Consider the following 14603-nt stretch of genomic DNA (forward strand, 5'->3'; position numbering starts at 1 on the left):
AGCAATGAGGTTCGAAGAATTACAGAAATGACTCACCTGACTTAAAGATCGTGCAAGAACACATCCCACATCATACAGAGTAACAACTGTTGCGCCTCCAGGTATTAAAGCAAAGAGGTGATCGATTAGGGCGACAGCATATTTTTGCTGCTCACCTGGGGTGTCAATGTTTGCAAAGAAGAGGGGAATGTCGTGTCGACATATCAATGCCATGACTCCCGTGTCGTCGAAGCTGTCCATGGCTGCTTTCTGCTTCTTCCCATCGGCGGCCTCGTACGAATTCTCGCACAGGTCGATAGCCTCATGAGGTACAAGTGGTGCATGCGGCTTTGGAGCAGACTTGCGAGTGCGATCAATGTGTCGACCAATGGCGTCGACCTGAGCTTTCGGTAAGAAGTAGGAGGGATCATAGAAGTGAGGTGAATCGCCTGCTGAACGCCGATGTCGATGATGGAAGTTGCCATCAGTAGCGACATGAATATCACCGCCTTCTTCCAGCTTCCTGCCAAAGACGACTCCTCCAAAACAGGCAGGGCAACGCTGAAGAAGGATCGCGGCACAGCGCTCACGTGGAATCACGTCTACAGTGGGAATAAATGGTGCGGGATGCTCTGGAGGTTCTCGAGAGGCCTCTACGAGGTCTCGGCTTGCTTGAACAGTGCGTTCAAACTGGGATTCAAGCTCCACCTGTAAGACGTCAAACCAAAGAATGGCTTGACCAAGACTTCGCCGGAAAGGCTCTTGAATGAATTCGCCCTAAGTTTTGTAAGAATCGAAGGAACTCAACATAGATTCACTTACTTTGCCATTGGTCATACGAAAACCTCTACGGACGTAATGCGTGTGAAGGGCAGATGCGAGTGCGTTTACAGCATCACAGGAGCGCTCGAAAAGCGCGCGATAGAACGCGAGCAAGTCCGTAGACACTGCCATACGCGGCTGGGAGGGTGAAGTGGGGAACAAACCGTGCAGAATCAGGACTTGAGCTGCAGTAGCGCATCTGCAGCTCAAGACGTCGAGGGAGGTGAAACCTTGGAAATCATTGATGAATTGAAGCATTCAATAGCTAGGGACTTACTATCGAAGAATAGTCCAATCAAGGTCGTGCGCCTTTGTGCACATTTCTGGGAGCGACATGCAGACAAGACTGTTGAAGGTCGCTCGAGAATCTTGCCGACGGTCCTCTGAGTATACCCGAGTTGAACATCAACGAGTGTGGGTATCAGTGTTTTCCAGGTATCGTATAAGCGTGCGGCGGCGACATCAGGTAGAATTCGATGACTTTTAATACATTCAGAGGTGTTCAGTGGCGGAACAGATTCGTCAGGTTGAATAAGTGGAAAAACTTCGTTTTCGATGAAGGAATCCTCGTAAGCATCGGCGGGAGTGTTCTCGATATCAGGTGAGGTGGAAGTAGTGGTTGGTTCAGAACTTGAAGTTGGTTTTCCTGCGAGGAGGGCTGCTAACTTGGCTTGTAGTTTATCTTGCTTTGCTTTCTGCCCGGGCAGCTCGACTAACGTCTGGGTCTTGAGTTTGTTTCTGGGTTTCCGTGGACTGACGAATTGGGCGCCCAATCCAGATGTTGTGAGCTGGGCAGCACGTGTATTTGAGGGCTGGGGAGCCATAAAAGTGAAGGTAGAACGCGAGTTGGATATTTTTATTTCTAAATTAAGGTAATAATACAGGACATTTTCATGTAAGTATGAGGGCAACGAGGTGGCATCCTAGGTGCATGTGAGGCACGCGAGCAACCCAGTGGGAGGGCAACGAGGCGGTGGGGGAGGGCAACGAGTCATGATTTTATTTTTAGAACAGCCCTAAAATTAGATTGGCGAATCCTGGGCCTCTCAGGCCAGTTTCCCATAACATAGAAACCCGGCCTAAGAGGCTACCTTTTACCTCCGAAAACTACTGCCTGAGGTGCTAGCTATCGCATGATATGGACGCGATATATACCTCTCCAGGCTCTCCCTTAAACTCGTGCATCTCCTTATTTTAGGCTTATGTTGGACTATCTACGACGCCTTAATATATTCTTTTTGTGCTGCTTACTCGCCTTGAATGCCATTTGGCCTTATTTTAAGGGGATAGACCTACTTAATGGCCTTATTTCAAGCAACGGAAAAGTTTGTTCAAAGTCGTAAATAAGCTAAATAAGGCACTTTAAGAGTGATTTAAGCATAGGGACGTTTTCCTGATGTTGACCTCCGCTAGGACATCAGGAAAATGGAAATCCATAGAAATCAAGTTAACTAATTAACAACTGCACTGTTGCAAATTCTGCAAATATCATAATCTTCGCAAAGGCTTTTTCTATCCATTGACATTACAGATTGTGTCCTCGTTTCCTCGTTGATTTGTTAACCTTTTTTCTGTGTTTTGTCACTCAAAATCACGCTTTATCACGTGATGTTCGTAGAATCCGCAAGACGCCTACCTTACCTAGTGGAATTCGTGATTCATTGGTTCATTATATCCATGTTTGAATTCTCTCGCAAGAAAGGAGCGCAGTAACATGAAACTTAGGTCGGCCATTCAGGGTCGATGCGCAATGAACTTCTATCTCTTCGGCGCATGGCACGGTAGACAGTGGGCACAGCCTCAGCGCTCTGCTTGACACAACCATGATATATATACTTGGATCTGTCCCAAGCACTTACTCTCAGCTTCCCAACAATGGATTTCAGTAAGTTTGTCATTTGCTCACCCCATCTAGAATCGTGCTAAAAGGCTTACCTCTAAGTGCATACATCGTCTTCTAACGACGCATGGAGGAGCCTATGCAATGTTGTAGAACACAGCGGCATTTTCGATTCCGAAAAACGTCAGCCCCACTCACGATGCATGGAGAACACGCGTGTTGCACTTCGGAGGAGTCTGAGAAAAGTCCTTGACCGACATGATCAAACGAATGTTTGGCTTAATGGCCACGCTGGCGTTGGAAAGACATCCATTGCGTTCACCGTAGCCGAGGAGATGAAAAGAGCTGGAAGACTTGCCGCCACTTTCTTCTTCTCGCACAAGCATACACAAATTGCTGGCAAGATTATTCCTACCATCGCGTATCAGCTCGCACTGACTTTCCCGCGCATTCGAGGCGATATCACACAAGCGATCGAGAAAGACGAAATTCTCTTATCTCCTGAAAAATCCCGTGTCGACCAGATGCGGGAGCTGGTTATCAATCCACTACACACGTTACGATTTCGTCAAGAGACGTCTTATGTCATCATCATCGATGCTCTTGATGAATGCTTTTCTTCTGAAGAGGCGGCAAGACTGGCTGCGCTGTTTATGGAGATGTTCTCGGGCCCGGACTTGCCGACCATTCACCTGATATTTACGAGCCGCCCCGAGGCTCATATCCGCACGGCCATGTCATCCGGCGTCCGCCAGATTTCCCTCACTACACGTGATGCGGATATTGTACAAGATGTTCGTTTCTTTCTGCGGGCATCACTTGATAACATACGGACAAGCCGTCCCGATGTTTTCGGGCGGCCCCCTAAACGTTGGCCGTCAGAGGCTGAATTCGAGACCTTGACCTTTCAAGCAGGCGGTCTTTTCGTCTATGCCGCTATGGCCATCAAATTTTTATCTCCCGTCGGCCAATATCCCCAGCAGAGGCTAGATCTCTTACTTCGTGAGAGGTCAAATGTTGGCGCTGACATCGACCAGCTTTATCGAGAGATAATTGCAACTTCGGAGAATCCAGAATTGCACTGCCGGATGTTAGCGTCCATCATCCATCTCATTCAACCACTCCCTCTTAGAGATCTCCAAGAACTTTTCCAGGCAGACAAAGAGAGCTTGGGTGTCATGCTGGAAGTATTTTCACCAGTGATCTTGAATCCACCCGATGGAGTTGGAAACGTCGAGATTTATCACGCTTCACTCAACGACTTCATGAAGGATCCCCTTCGCTCGAAAGAACACCACGTGAGGAATGCTAATGCTCACGAGCACCTTGCGTGTCGTTGTCTTGACTTACTCACACGAACGAAACCAATATACGGAGTAGTAGCACACAATGCACACCAGTATGCACGTTTTTGGTGGGGTACACATCTTTCTTCGGCCTATCCTAGCAGCGAACTTCGACATCTGCTCGCTGGGTTTCAAAAGTACCATTTGAAACTTTTGATAGCAGTCGCAAAACAAGATCAATCACTTGGTCTTCTCATAGTCAATTTGCGTGAAGCAAGAAAAGTTTGTTTTTCCTGGGTGACTGTTTTGAATATTGAATATCAGTAAGAGGTGTTAACTAATCAAATTTTGTTTCAGAAATGGATTAGAAATCCGTCTGATGTTGTCATGGCGTGGCGTATTGTCAAAGCGTCAAGAAAGGTTCATAAAAAGGTGAAAAAATCAAATAGTGAGTGAACACGAACTATGATAGCGCCCACATATGCTGACCTGACTTCTTTAGTCAACGTACTAATATACAGTACACTTTCTCATACCACATAATGTCGGGACCCTTCCGAAGCTATGCATTACCTATCAACACTTCACCGAGTTAGCTCAATTTGCGAGCCTTACTTGGCTTAGCGACACCATGCCTCGCCAGCTATAAGGAATTAGGCTTAGATGTTGTTGTATCCCGACACTAACATTAAACCACGCCCCAAACTATCTGATACCTCTACCTACTAGCTAGTACTAATGTTTCATAAGCTAGTACCCCAGGCCTGCCCTTGGAATGCATCCGGCCAGTGCAGTGAGCGCTGAATCCTGGTACTTCCTGCTGTCTTTGTTATAACAGTTAATTGTTTCGTCAAGTTTCTACGACCTTTGCCCTTGTCCCGTACACCAGGCTGCTCACTGCAGGCATTTGCTCCCACCTCTAGAACCAAGCGGCCATCTTTTAGTATCAACCGTGCTTTATAATACCCAGCTCCTTCAAAACACCGGCTCTCAATTGGTCTGTGCGCCTCCACCATCCTCCACCACCATCCTCTCTCAAATCTCTCATCCTCGCCTTCGGCACCTGTCCTTCCTATACCTTCCAACCCTGGGACTGTCATGGATTCCATCTGGCTCAAATCGCCCCGTAATGCGAGCCTAACATGATGTTTAAAGCCCACAATTTGAGAGCGGCTGGTCGTGACACATCTGACTAGGGTTGTATATTGGTCAAATTTGTAGTAGGCGATGAGATCTCTTACCTACGTGTATTGACTGTATCAATGATGTCACTGCGTTGGAGCGTGTTGCTGTGTTTGCTTCCTGAGGGAATTCAGGATGCATTGTGTGTCTAATGCTAGGCAACGGCCAACGCTGTAGGATATGAATATTGGAATACAGCATGAGTATTTGGTCGTGGCAGGATGACGAAATTTCAGTTGACGACTAAGGAAAGAGGAAATTTATGGCAGACACTCCAACTCAGAGGGACATGTCAAAGTCAGAGCCTGATATTTTGAGATATTGACAAAGTTGAGTATTCGAGCCTAGGCTAACATTGGCTACTAAGAAATAAGGAACGAGCTGCAATAGAAAAAAGTTCTGTAGTTCGGCGCAAATGTGAAAGAATAGCCTGGAGTTTCGGTATTAGTGACATGAAATACAGGGAACATTGGGCGGGGATGACGACATCTTTTAAGAATGCAGACACGGAGAATTCAACGTGAGACGAAAGGAAATTAAATCTCGGTTTAGCCTAAAGATATCGATATGGGCGCTGTGCTCGGTGCGCAAACACGTGTGGAGTCGCAGGTATCGCTGTATCGGTTTGGCAAGCTGTGGTGACGGGTCTGATTGGTCGGGGATCAGTACTCAGTTGTCATGCATTTGGAATCAAACAGGAATTTGATGTGAGAACACGTACAATGATATTGTGCGCTGAAGAAACTGCTATCGGGCTTTTGAAGCAAAGCTGTGTACATGCAACCATTATGGTGAGGATGATTACTACCCGAGAACATCCAAGTAGTGGTACCTGCCAGTGAAAACATTATTCGATGAGTATCCGTGTTACCATGAATAAGGATAGCGCATATCAAATACACGGAACGCATAGATCACCGGTCTGATCGTGATAATACGCCGATATAAAGCCTGAAGGACATGGCTCGGTTGATAAAATGAAAGCCTGCCAGTGGAGCAACAATGCAAGCAAGATGTCAGAGACGATGCAAGTGGTACGTTCACTTACTACCAGATAATCACATAAGTTTGGTGCACTGCTCTTCGCGCTGCGGAAAGTGGTGCGGGCTTGTATCGCCTTTGATGAAGGGAGTCGCAATATAACGTTGCGGTGGAATCATGATGAAGGTTTCACCCCGAATCGGCTTGATCTACGAAGATTTGATGTCTGTATCGGTTTTCTCAGCGCAGACTGCGACTTGGAAAGTTCCGCTAGAGCAAAAATGGTTATCGAAAACGGGAACAAATACTGTACCTGCCAAGAAAGGCTTGGTCTCCGGGGGCCGGGACCCGATTTGCTACTTACATTCAGATACACTGAGTATGGTGCAACCAGATTATTTCTGTATAACATCAAGAGTTGCTTGCAGCTGTGTCGAATAAATAACCTTCTTTCACTCCTTCCTTTATTTTAGACAACTCACGACACGATTCCACGCCCATTTCCAGTCCTAAAAGCTAATCGACGGTGAGCGGCAACTGCCAACTGACAATGAGCATACCTCCTTCCAGGACTACACCAGGTGTCCCCGAAGTTCGTCTCAGCTCGTCTACCTCATCGTCACCGCATCCTACAACCCGATCCTTATCTCGTGCCGACGAAAATAAAACATTCTCCGCTCTCCCTCCAGAACCTGTCCACAGTGTGCCATCCCCAGGAGATAGCACCGTCCATCTATCTCGTGACAATGATTGTGCCAGGAACTCGAATAAAATCACAATCAGGTCCGAATCCTGCGCAGGTGGTGGAGGACATGGAAGTAAGAATACAAGTGCGCGCACGATTGCTAACATCCCTCGTGACTCCATTCTTCTGTCACCGGCCAATACAAAATTTGATACATCCCCTACACCATCTGTCATACTTACTCATCATCACCATGATGGCGGAAAGGCCTCGTCGGCGCCGACGTCACCTACGGAGAGGGTGTCACCTCCGGCGTCTCTTGTGCCTGTGTCGTCAAGCGAACGCTCAGACTTGTTTCGTTACTTGCGACACCAGTATCACGAACCCCAGGGAGATACACCACCGAATGGGGTACCGAGGAAATGGTGGTCACGTTCACCTTCGAGGGAGAGAGGAAGGTCTGTCTCGCCCTCAAGAGGGAGAAGTGTCCCCTTCCTTAGAGGTATATTCAGAGATCCGGTAGTGTTTTCGCCCGGGTCAGGCTCCAATCTCTCGATGCCGGATGATTCTACGGAACAGGAAACTCCACTTTCTTCTTCGTTACCCAATGATCTGTCTCTTGCTCCTTTGTCCAATAACCTTCTCTCTTTATCCCGCGAAGATCTTCAAATCCGCGATCTCGATGAGAAGAACTCCAGCGATGAAGATGGAGGGAATGAGCATCCGCTTTTGCTATCCTCTCCCGAGGCTACTCCTGCCACCCTTGTATCGCCCGCTCTCTCCGTTACTGCACACATGTATCCGCAGACCCTCAAGTCACTAGGTATAGGGATTGAAGAGGGTCTGCGGAGGGATGTCATCGAGAATAGCTATTGGTCGAAGCTACTAAGGATGTCTCCAAAGTCGTCTCCCAAGTCCCTTGGTGCCGATTTAGGGACAAGCGCGTCCGCAAGCGAGATTACTCCGCAAGTTAAAGAGGGTCTCGTTGTCTCAATGGAGGCATGGGACGGAAAGTCCCTAGATGTCCCTCCTTCGGTCATGTCCCTTGGCTCATCCTCACCTACGAAAGGTAAAGCACCTGGACTACCAAATCTGACAGTGTCTTCGACATTACCTCGTATGTTCTCTTAATTTTTTCTGTAATACTGATGTCTCTAACCCCGTCAGAAAAACGTGCTTATCCTGGGAAAGGTAAGGGGAAAGCCCAAGATGCACCCCACAAGGAGCCTTCGACCTCTACACCGCAAGCTCAAAGTAAACACTTGGAATCATGGTTTGACAAGTTCACTCATCGCCAAAGTGCAAAAGATCAGGAGAAGGAGAACAAGGAGACTGAAAGTTGGCTTCGGACGAGGGAGGTGAGTTCTATCTATTTTGTACCTTATAAGTACCCCGTCGTCTTTAATCCCGTCCTTGCTGGATGGAGACTTCAACCAAGAGATTCGGCGTTTCTTCTTTCTTTCGTTGAAGATCAAATTCGTACTCATGTGTATCATCCCAAACAGAATGTATCCTTAGCATTGAATGCTGTCCTTTCTACTTCTGAGCTCGCACAACTGTCAGAAACAGGAAAGGCATTTGCGATGGAGGGTCATGTTGCTCGTACCACCGCTGAGCAGGACAATGGTAAAGATGCGAAGGCATCTTCGGGTACCAAGAAAGGTGCTGTGACCGAGACTTACCAGGGTACAGAGAGCAAGATTGGGACCAGCCAGAAGGCTTGGTTGACGGGTGAGTCCTCCTCGCGTGAAGTTGGATTTCACTAATGTCATTCTCTTTATCAGTCAAATCCACAGCAACGTTTGTTTCACCTATGCTTCGAACCTCCCTCATGATTCTTGGTGACGTCGCCAAACTTACACCTATTCCTGGGCTCCATGAAGCTGCGAGGATTTTGCTGGCAGTATGGGAGGCTGTGGATGAAGTCGAGGTAAGTACTTGATTTCATTTTGATTTCCATCGTTCTTTTTCGGGAGTGGAGTTTGAGATAGAACTTACGTGGTTTCAACAGACCAACCGCCTGCAATGTCTTCGCCTCACCGAACGCTGTGCGATGGCGATTTACTCTGTGCGCGCTGAGATCGCGGATGCTGAGAGGGACATGCAGTCCCAGCAAGGTCAAAATGGAGATGTTGGTGTTGTGGGGCTGGCAGAGGAGATGGAAGGTCCTGTCAGGAAGCTGAACGAGTGCATTGAGATGGTAAGTTTTGCTGTGCTTCAATTTTGTCACGGATCGAGCAACCATTTTGTTTGTCCTATGCTTGAGCGCTAATACTCAGTCTCTAGGTATACAACTTCCTTCTAAAGCTCAACCGTCGTCCATTCCTCAAGCGGTTTTTGCGTAGCGACGAAATCCAGGAGGAAATTCTAGCATGCGACAAGGCGCTTGGGGATGCCATGCAGATGTTTAGCGTGAGTGTCATCTTTGCTTCCGTTTTCGGTTAAAGTCAATCTAACTTTGACTTGACATAGATTTCAATCCAAATCAGAATCCTCAAAGAATTCAAACGCTTCGCAAGGGATACGCGTCTTGATCCTGTGCACCATGCGCAGGGGCCTACGCCTCCACCTGTATATGCATCTCCTCTGTCGCCGACCCTACCCATTTCCTTAGACCGCACTCCAACGGTGGGGACACCGGCACTTCCAGAACCGCACGACATTCTCCCAGCGACATCTGGGCTGAGCAGGAGTCCTCCAGCACAGAATACACCATTGTCATCCGTACAATCCCAAACTAACGACACTGATCCACCCTCCGACGCGCCAATCTCCCCTCTCACTGAGCTTCAGGACCTTCACGTTGTCGAAAACGCCTCCGACAGAGAACAAGACCGTGCACTATTCCGCAGCACACTCCAACGTGCCATTAGTGCTCGAAGGGATGCTGAGGTGCTACAGGTACTAGAAGTACGTCCTGGAGAGGTGCCTGAGGCACTAAAGGCGCTTCGGAGGGCTGAGGAATCGCTGAGAGGGGAAAGAGAAGCTAATGAAAGGAAAGGAGGAGATTTAATCGATGAAGGCCTGGAGAGAGTGTTCATGGAGACTGGGATTGAGGCTATGACGAGGTTGAGTAGTGTTGCTGTACAGAAGGCAGAGGATCAAGATGTGGATGTTCCCTGGGATTTACCGCCTTGGACTATTACCCGGTACATCTGATTTCAGTTCCATTTGGGCGAAGTCGACTAAGCTAATAATATTTTCTTTCTAAACAGCTACGAAGTCGACCGCCTCACCATGATTGGTAGCGGCTCCTTCTCCAAAGTCTACCTTGGTAGCTGGTCTGGGCGGCGTGTCGCCATCAAAGTCCTCTCCCTCCACACTCCTGCACCCCTCTTCAGGAAAGCGGTGGAGATATGGAGGAAACTTAAGCACGAGAACGTGTTGGGAATGTGGGGTGCGAGCAGCGCACAAGGCGAACGACCGTGGTTCATGGTGAGCGAGTATTGTAACGGCGGGAGTTTGGTAGGGTGGTTGAGAGAGAGGAAAGGGAGGGTTGGTGAAACGAGCGCTGGGGGTGCATTGACTCCTCCCAGTGCAGGTGCTAAGGGAGATGTGGATCTTCTCCGGTGCATGCACCACATTTCGAAGGGGATGGTGTACTTGCATGATCAGAATGTATTGCATGAAGACCTCAAGGTTAGTATTGATCGCTACTTGGTCTTCAGGTCTGAGTTTGGAGTACGCAGGCTTCGAATGTGTTGGTTGATGATAACGGGCGGTGCGTTATCTCTGACTTTGGGCAGAGCGAGATGAAGTGGGAGGCGTCGAGGGGGGGCGGGAAGCCCATTACGAGTGCGTTTACCTCGTCTCCTTTCTATCCTTCTTCGTTTGACTGAGGCTCCATGTAGACGGGACATTACGCTGGCAAGCACCAGAACTAATCAATGGACCCATGAAATTGTCGAGAGCTACGGATGTGTATGCGTTCTCCATCTGCTGCATCGAGATTCTCGGCATGGGCGACCTTCCGTACGGACACCGTGACGACACGCTTGTTGCATTCCTTGTCAATTGTGAGTCCCGACCTATATGATACACACTCATTAGTAACGCCTTCACAGACCAAAATAAGCGTGCTGAGATTCCCTCGACACCTATCACCTCACTTGTGGAACCTCTCATTCAAGAATGTTGGGTTCGCGACCCCGAGCAACGCCCTGTGTTTACACACGTTGCTGCGACGCTCAAGCGACTTCGTAAGCATCAAGGAGGGGTGGAGGAATCCCCTATCCCAGTGCAGGCCGAGCTACTTTTGAAAGCTTGGTCAGACCCGCCCCACCACTCGCCGAGCTTGCATCTTCTAGAACTACCAGAGACGTCTCCGTCTACTCTGCAGGAAGGTCAAGTCATGCTGGAAAATGACTTGGATGCCAGTGTGGGAGGAGACGAGTTTGGTACTGCGTCTGAGGGTACGGGAAGACTTGTTCCTGGTGACGCGGAGTCGGTGTCAACAACATCACGGGAATCGCAGCCAAAACCCTTCTATCCAATCGGACAGCCACGCAGCAATCCATCGTATCATTGGGAACCCACCGTGGATTCTCATACGGGCAATATGGAGATGCCCGAGGGAAAGTATTCAGGGATTGCTATCTATACGCCGACTCGCAAATTATCTTTGGCAGAGACCGATTCGATGAGCAGTGCCTCGTCGCATCTCACATCAAGTCCAGAAGCTGAACACAGTGCGTTGGAGGAGGTTCGTCGTCGTCGTCGTTCGCCCCATGTTGCCTTGGACAAACCGTCTCTGCCAATGGATGAGCAACTCGCAGAGAGGAGAAACGAGTTGCGGTTCAGGTCATTAGCACAGTCGAGCCATGACTTCCATCATTCTCGTATGTCTTTTTCTCTGTGTTATAACTGTTCTTGGGTGTTCTGGCGCTGATTGAACATGTGGTTTCGTTGGCAGTTACCTTACCCCTTTGGTCACCTTCTCATGTCGAGCTAGGCGCAGTGGGATATCTCTCTGCACCAAAAGGGGAGTTCATTACGCTCTTTAACGCTATGAAGCCCCAACAAACAGCGGGGAGCAAAGTCACGAATATTCCTTCGCTTGGCGGGTACCTCGAGGGACCTATTCGTATTGGGAAGAAGTCTGATTCAATCCGTACGATGACGCAAAGAGGGCTTGAGCTCATTTCCGGGTTGTTGACCTTCCCGCTGATAGATCGTGATGGGTCATATTCGTGAGTGCACAGCAGGTATATTTTTGACCGGTTTGTTGTAACCACGCACGTTTAGGGAACGCATTTCGAGGCGCCACCCATTCCCCCTTCGAGCGGGCCATAAGGCTGCATTTATCTATGCAGAGTCGACAATGTACCGATTCATAGAAGACCTTGCAGCACCGAAAGACTGGTTTAAGGCTAATGTCAATACCATTGTCAAGGAATATGCTCCCTATCATCCAATTCAGAAAGAAGACGTTATTTTGGGTGAGCATCCCTACCCTTCTATTCATAGTGGAGAGTATACCGACTTTCCCCTATAGTTTTCGGTACTTTATCTGCACCCGAATATGCGCTCTTCGTGAGCCATTCTCATCCAAATGGCCAAGCCCATTTCAACGTCTTTTCGGATCGCCAGAGTGGTCGACCATGGGGCACCTTTACCACAGATACCGAGTACCCTTCCGATGAGGGTGGCCCCTCATACATCGAAGAGATACCCCGAAAGGCAGTGTTCGCGAGCAAAGTGTCGCCAGTGCGGCTGAATGCTGGATCCAACGACAAAGACTGGGACACGTTGGTGTTGGCCAGGCTCCGCTTCCCCACGGATGCAACTGAGCCTACTTCACAGTAAGGCCGAGACTTGACTTATACCTATCATTATTTATTAATCCTGTCCGGTTTTCATCGACTGAGTATCACTTAATCCTCATATTGTATCGCTATATCTTATGGACCGTTATGAGTCTTGTTTACTACATGATTGGTTTCTCTCACCTGGATATTTAACTTACTGCTTCATGTATGTACGATACCCATCAACTGAACTTCTGGATCGTCTCCTCCCAGCGAATCGGCAGCTTGTGATTTCGGGATGACATATCCGATCGATGAGACAAGGTTGGGTGTTTGATTATGCCCATCACGACAGATGCGGAAATATTCACGAACGTACAGTCTGCTTGCTGAGAGTCGCGATGCATAGACCTGAGGTCGTGCTAGCGGTCGCCTAATCCTCCGAAGGTGCCTCTTTTCGGACAATGTTCTGTGACAAAGTAACCAGTCCGAGCGAAGAATTGAAAGGATACGCACCCTTCTTATCTTTGGCCATGCCGCGAGCTGCGCATTGTGTAGAGTCCCTGCTGTCCCTGTTCTATTCCTGCAAGCTTTCCTCGTGTCTTGCCGATACCTTGGGAAGGAATCACTGATTATATTGACCCGGTTGAATGGTGAGCCTGTACGATGTGTAATCGGGGCCTAGAGTGTTATTCTTGTTTGCATGGTACGAGAGACGAGCCAAAGTGCTTACAGTAGTACGTCACGAAAATGAGTGACTGCAACATTATGTGCCAAGTAAGGAAATATCGGAACTAGTGAGCCTTACTATGCTTGCACCATGTCACCGATTGCAACAGCCTCTGATTAGTGCTCAGCCAGCAACACTTGGTTGAACCAGAACATTCACATGCACACCCGAGGTGCACATGGTCACGGTCTGGACTCTGGCATTGCAAGTCTCGATATATATAGAACTCTGGCAGCAGTGGCACAGGCTACCACCTACCACGGTATGTAAATTTTCTCGCCTATCTCAGGCTTTTGTTCAACTTTTGCCAACTAGAAGTTCAATTGACGGTATGTACTATGTAGATCATTGTACAACACCGCAGAAACCGCCGCTTCGAATCGGACATCGCTCCGGTAAAAAACGGATAGGCACTGTTGACGTCGTTTCATGACAGCCGACGGCTGAGTTGGATGTCTTCCTACAAATATAGCCTCGGCTGTGGCATGCAATTCTCAGGACAAGAGGCCAGGTTTACATGTTGGACTCCTGTGAGCTTGTTATGATTTCAGATCTCACTTACCAAACGCTTCTGTCTTTTTTCGACCAGCACTTTACAATGAAAACACTTTCAAAGTCTTTGATCGTCCTCATAGTATGTCACGTTAGTTATCATGAGTCTATCTGCTTCATGAACGGTGTTCGTAGTACTACATCATCACGGTATGTTCGATGGACGAGCCAAGGGACACGTCAGCTCCCAGCAGTCAGGACAGTCTGACTCAGTAACTCCGGTTACGGGCCATTCCAGCTTATCGGCAATTTTAGACCTTGGTCGCAAACATATCATTAGCGAGTCATCCACACCACGATGGGCTAATTTGAGGACGCTGCGGCGTGCATGGCAGGAATTCTAACCCGGTATCTACTTGAAAGAAATGATTGCAGTGCCGTGCCGTGTATAAGGCTCCCATTGTTCAACGTTCAACACCCACCAACTGGAGGCCATCCCTCTGTCACAATGTTCGTTGGCTCTGTCTTTGCTACAACTAGTAAGTGCCTCAACATGAATTTTCCCTCGGTGACTTCTACGAATAAGTGCGTCAACAGCACCAATTACTAGTGTTGGCCCGTACCACTATGTCCCTACAGAGTGGATATGTATCCTTGTGAGTTGTGTTGTTTGTGCGGTTTGCATCTATCTCACATTCTTCCCTAGTTCCTGGTGTTGTATAGTATCTCAACTGGTATGAATTTCGACTGTTGAAGATGCACGGTCATGGCTTAATATTTTCAGTCCTCCACTTGGGCCAGGCGGTCAAGTATAGACTGTGGTGGATGATCCCCACCGCGACCTTCGCGGGTATCCTGG

General features: G+C 48.4%; 1 protein-coding gene across 1 annotated transcript; it reads right to left on the minus strand.

Annotated features, from left to right (window-relative positions):
• Positions 1–756: 756 nt before the first annotated feature.
• On the minus strand, positions 757–1625 carry F5891DRAFT_987159 (uncharacterized protein; the record flags this gene model as incomplete). The annotated part of the gene is made up of 2 exons (XM_041377864.1): positions 757–1031; positions 1079–1625. 2 exons carry the CDS (start codon positions 1623–1625, stop codon positions 757–759), a joined length of 822 nt encoding a protein of 273 aa, XP_041217677.1.
• Between the last annotated feature and the right edge of the window lie 12978 nt (positions 1626–14603).

The sequence above is a fragment of the Suillus fuscotomentosus genome (genome assembly GCF_016647785.1).
Source record: "Suillus fuscotomentosus strain FC203 chromosome Unknown F5891scaffold_147, whole genome shotgun sequence".
Lineage (NCBI taxonomy): Eukaryota > Fungi > Basidiomycota > Agaricomycetes > Boletales > Suillaceae > Suillus > Suillus fuscotomentosus.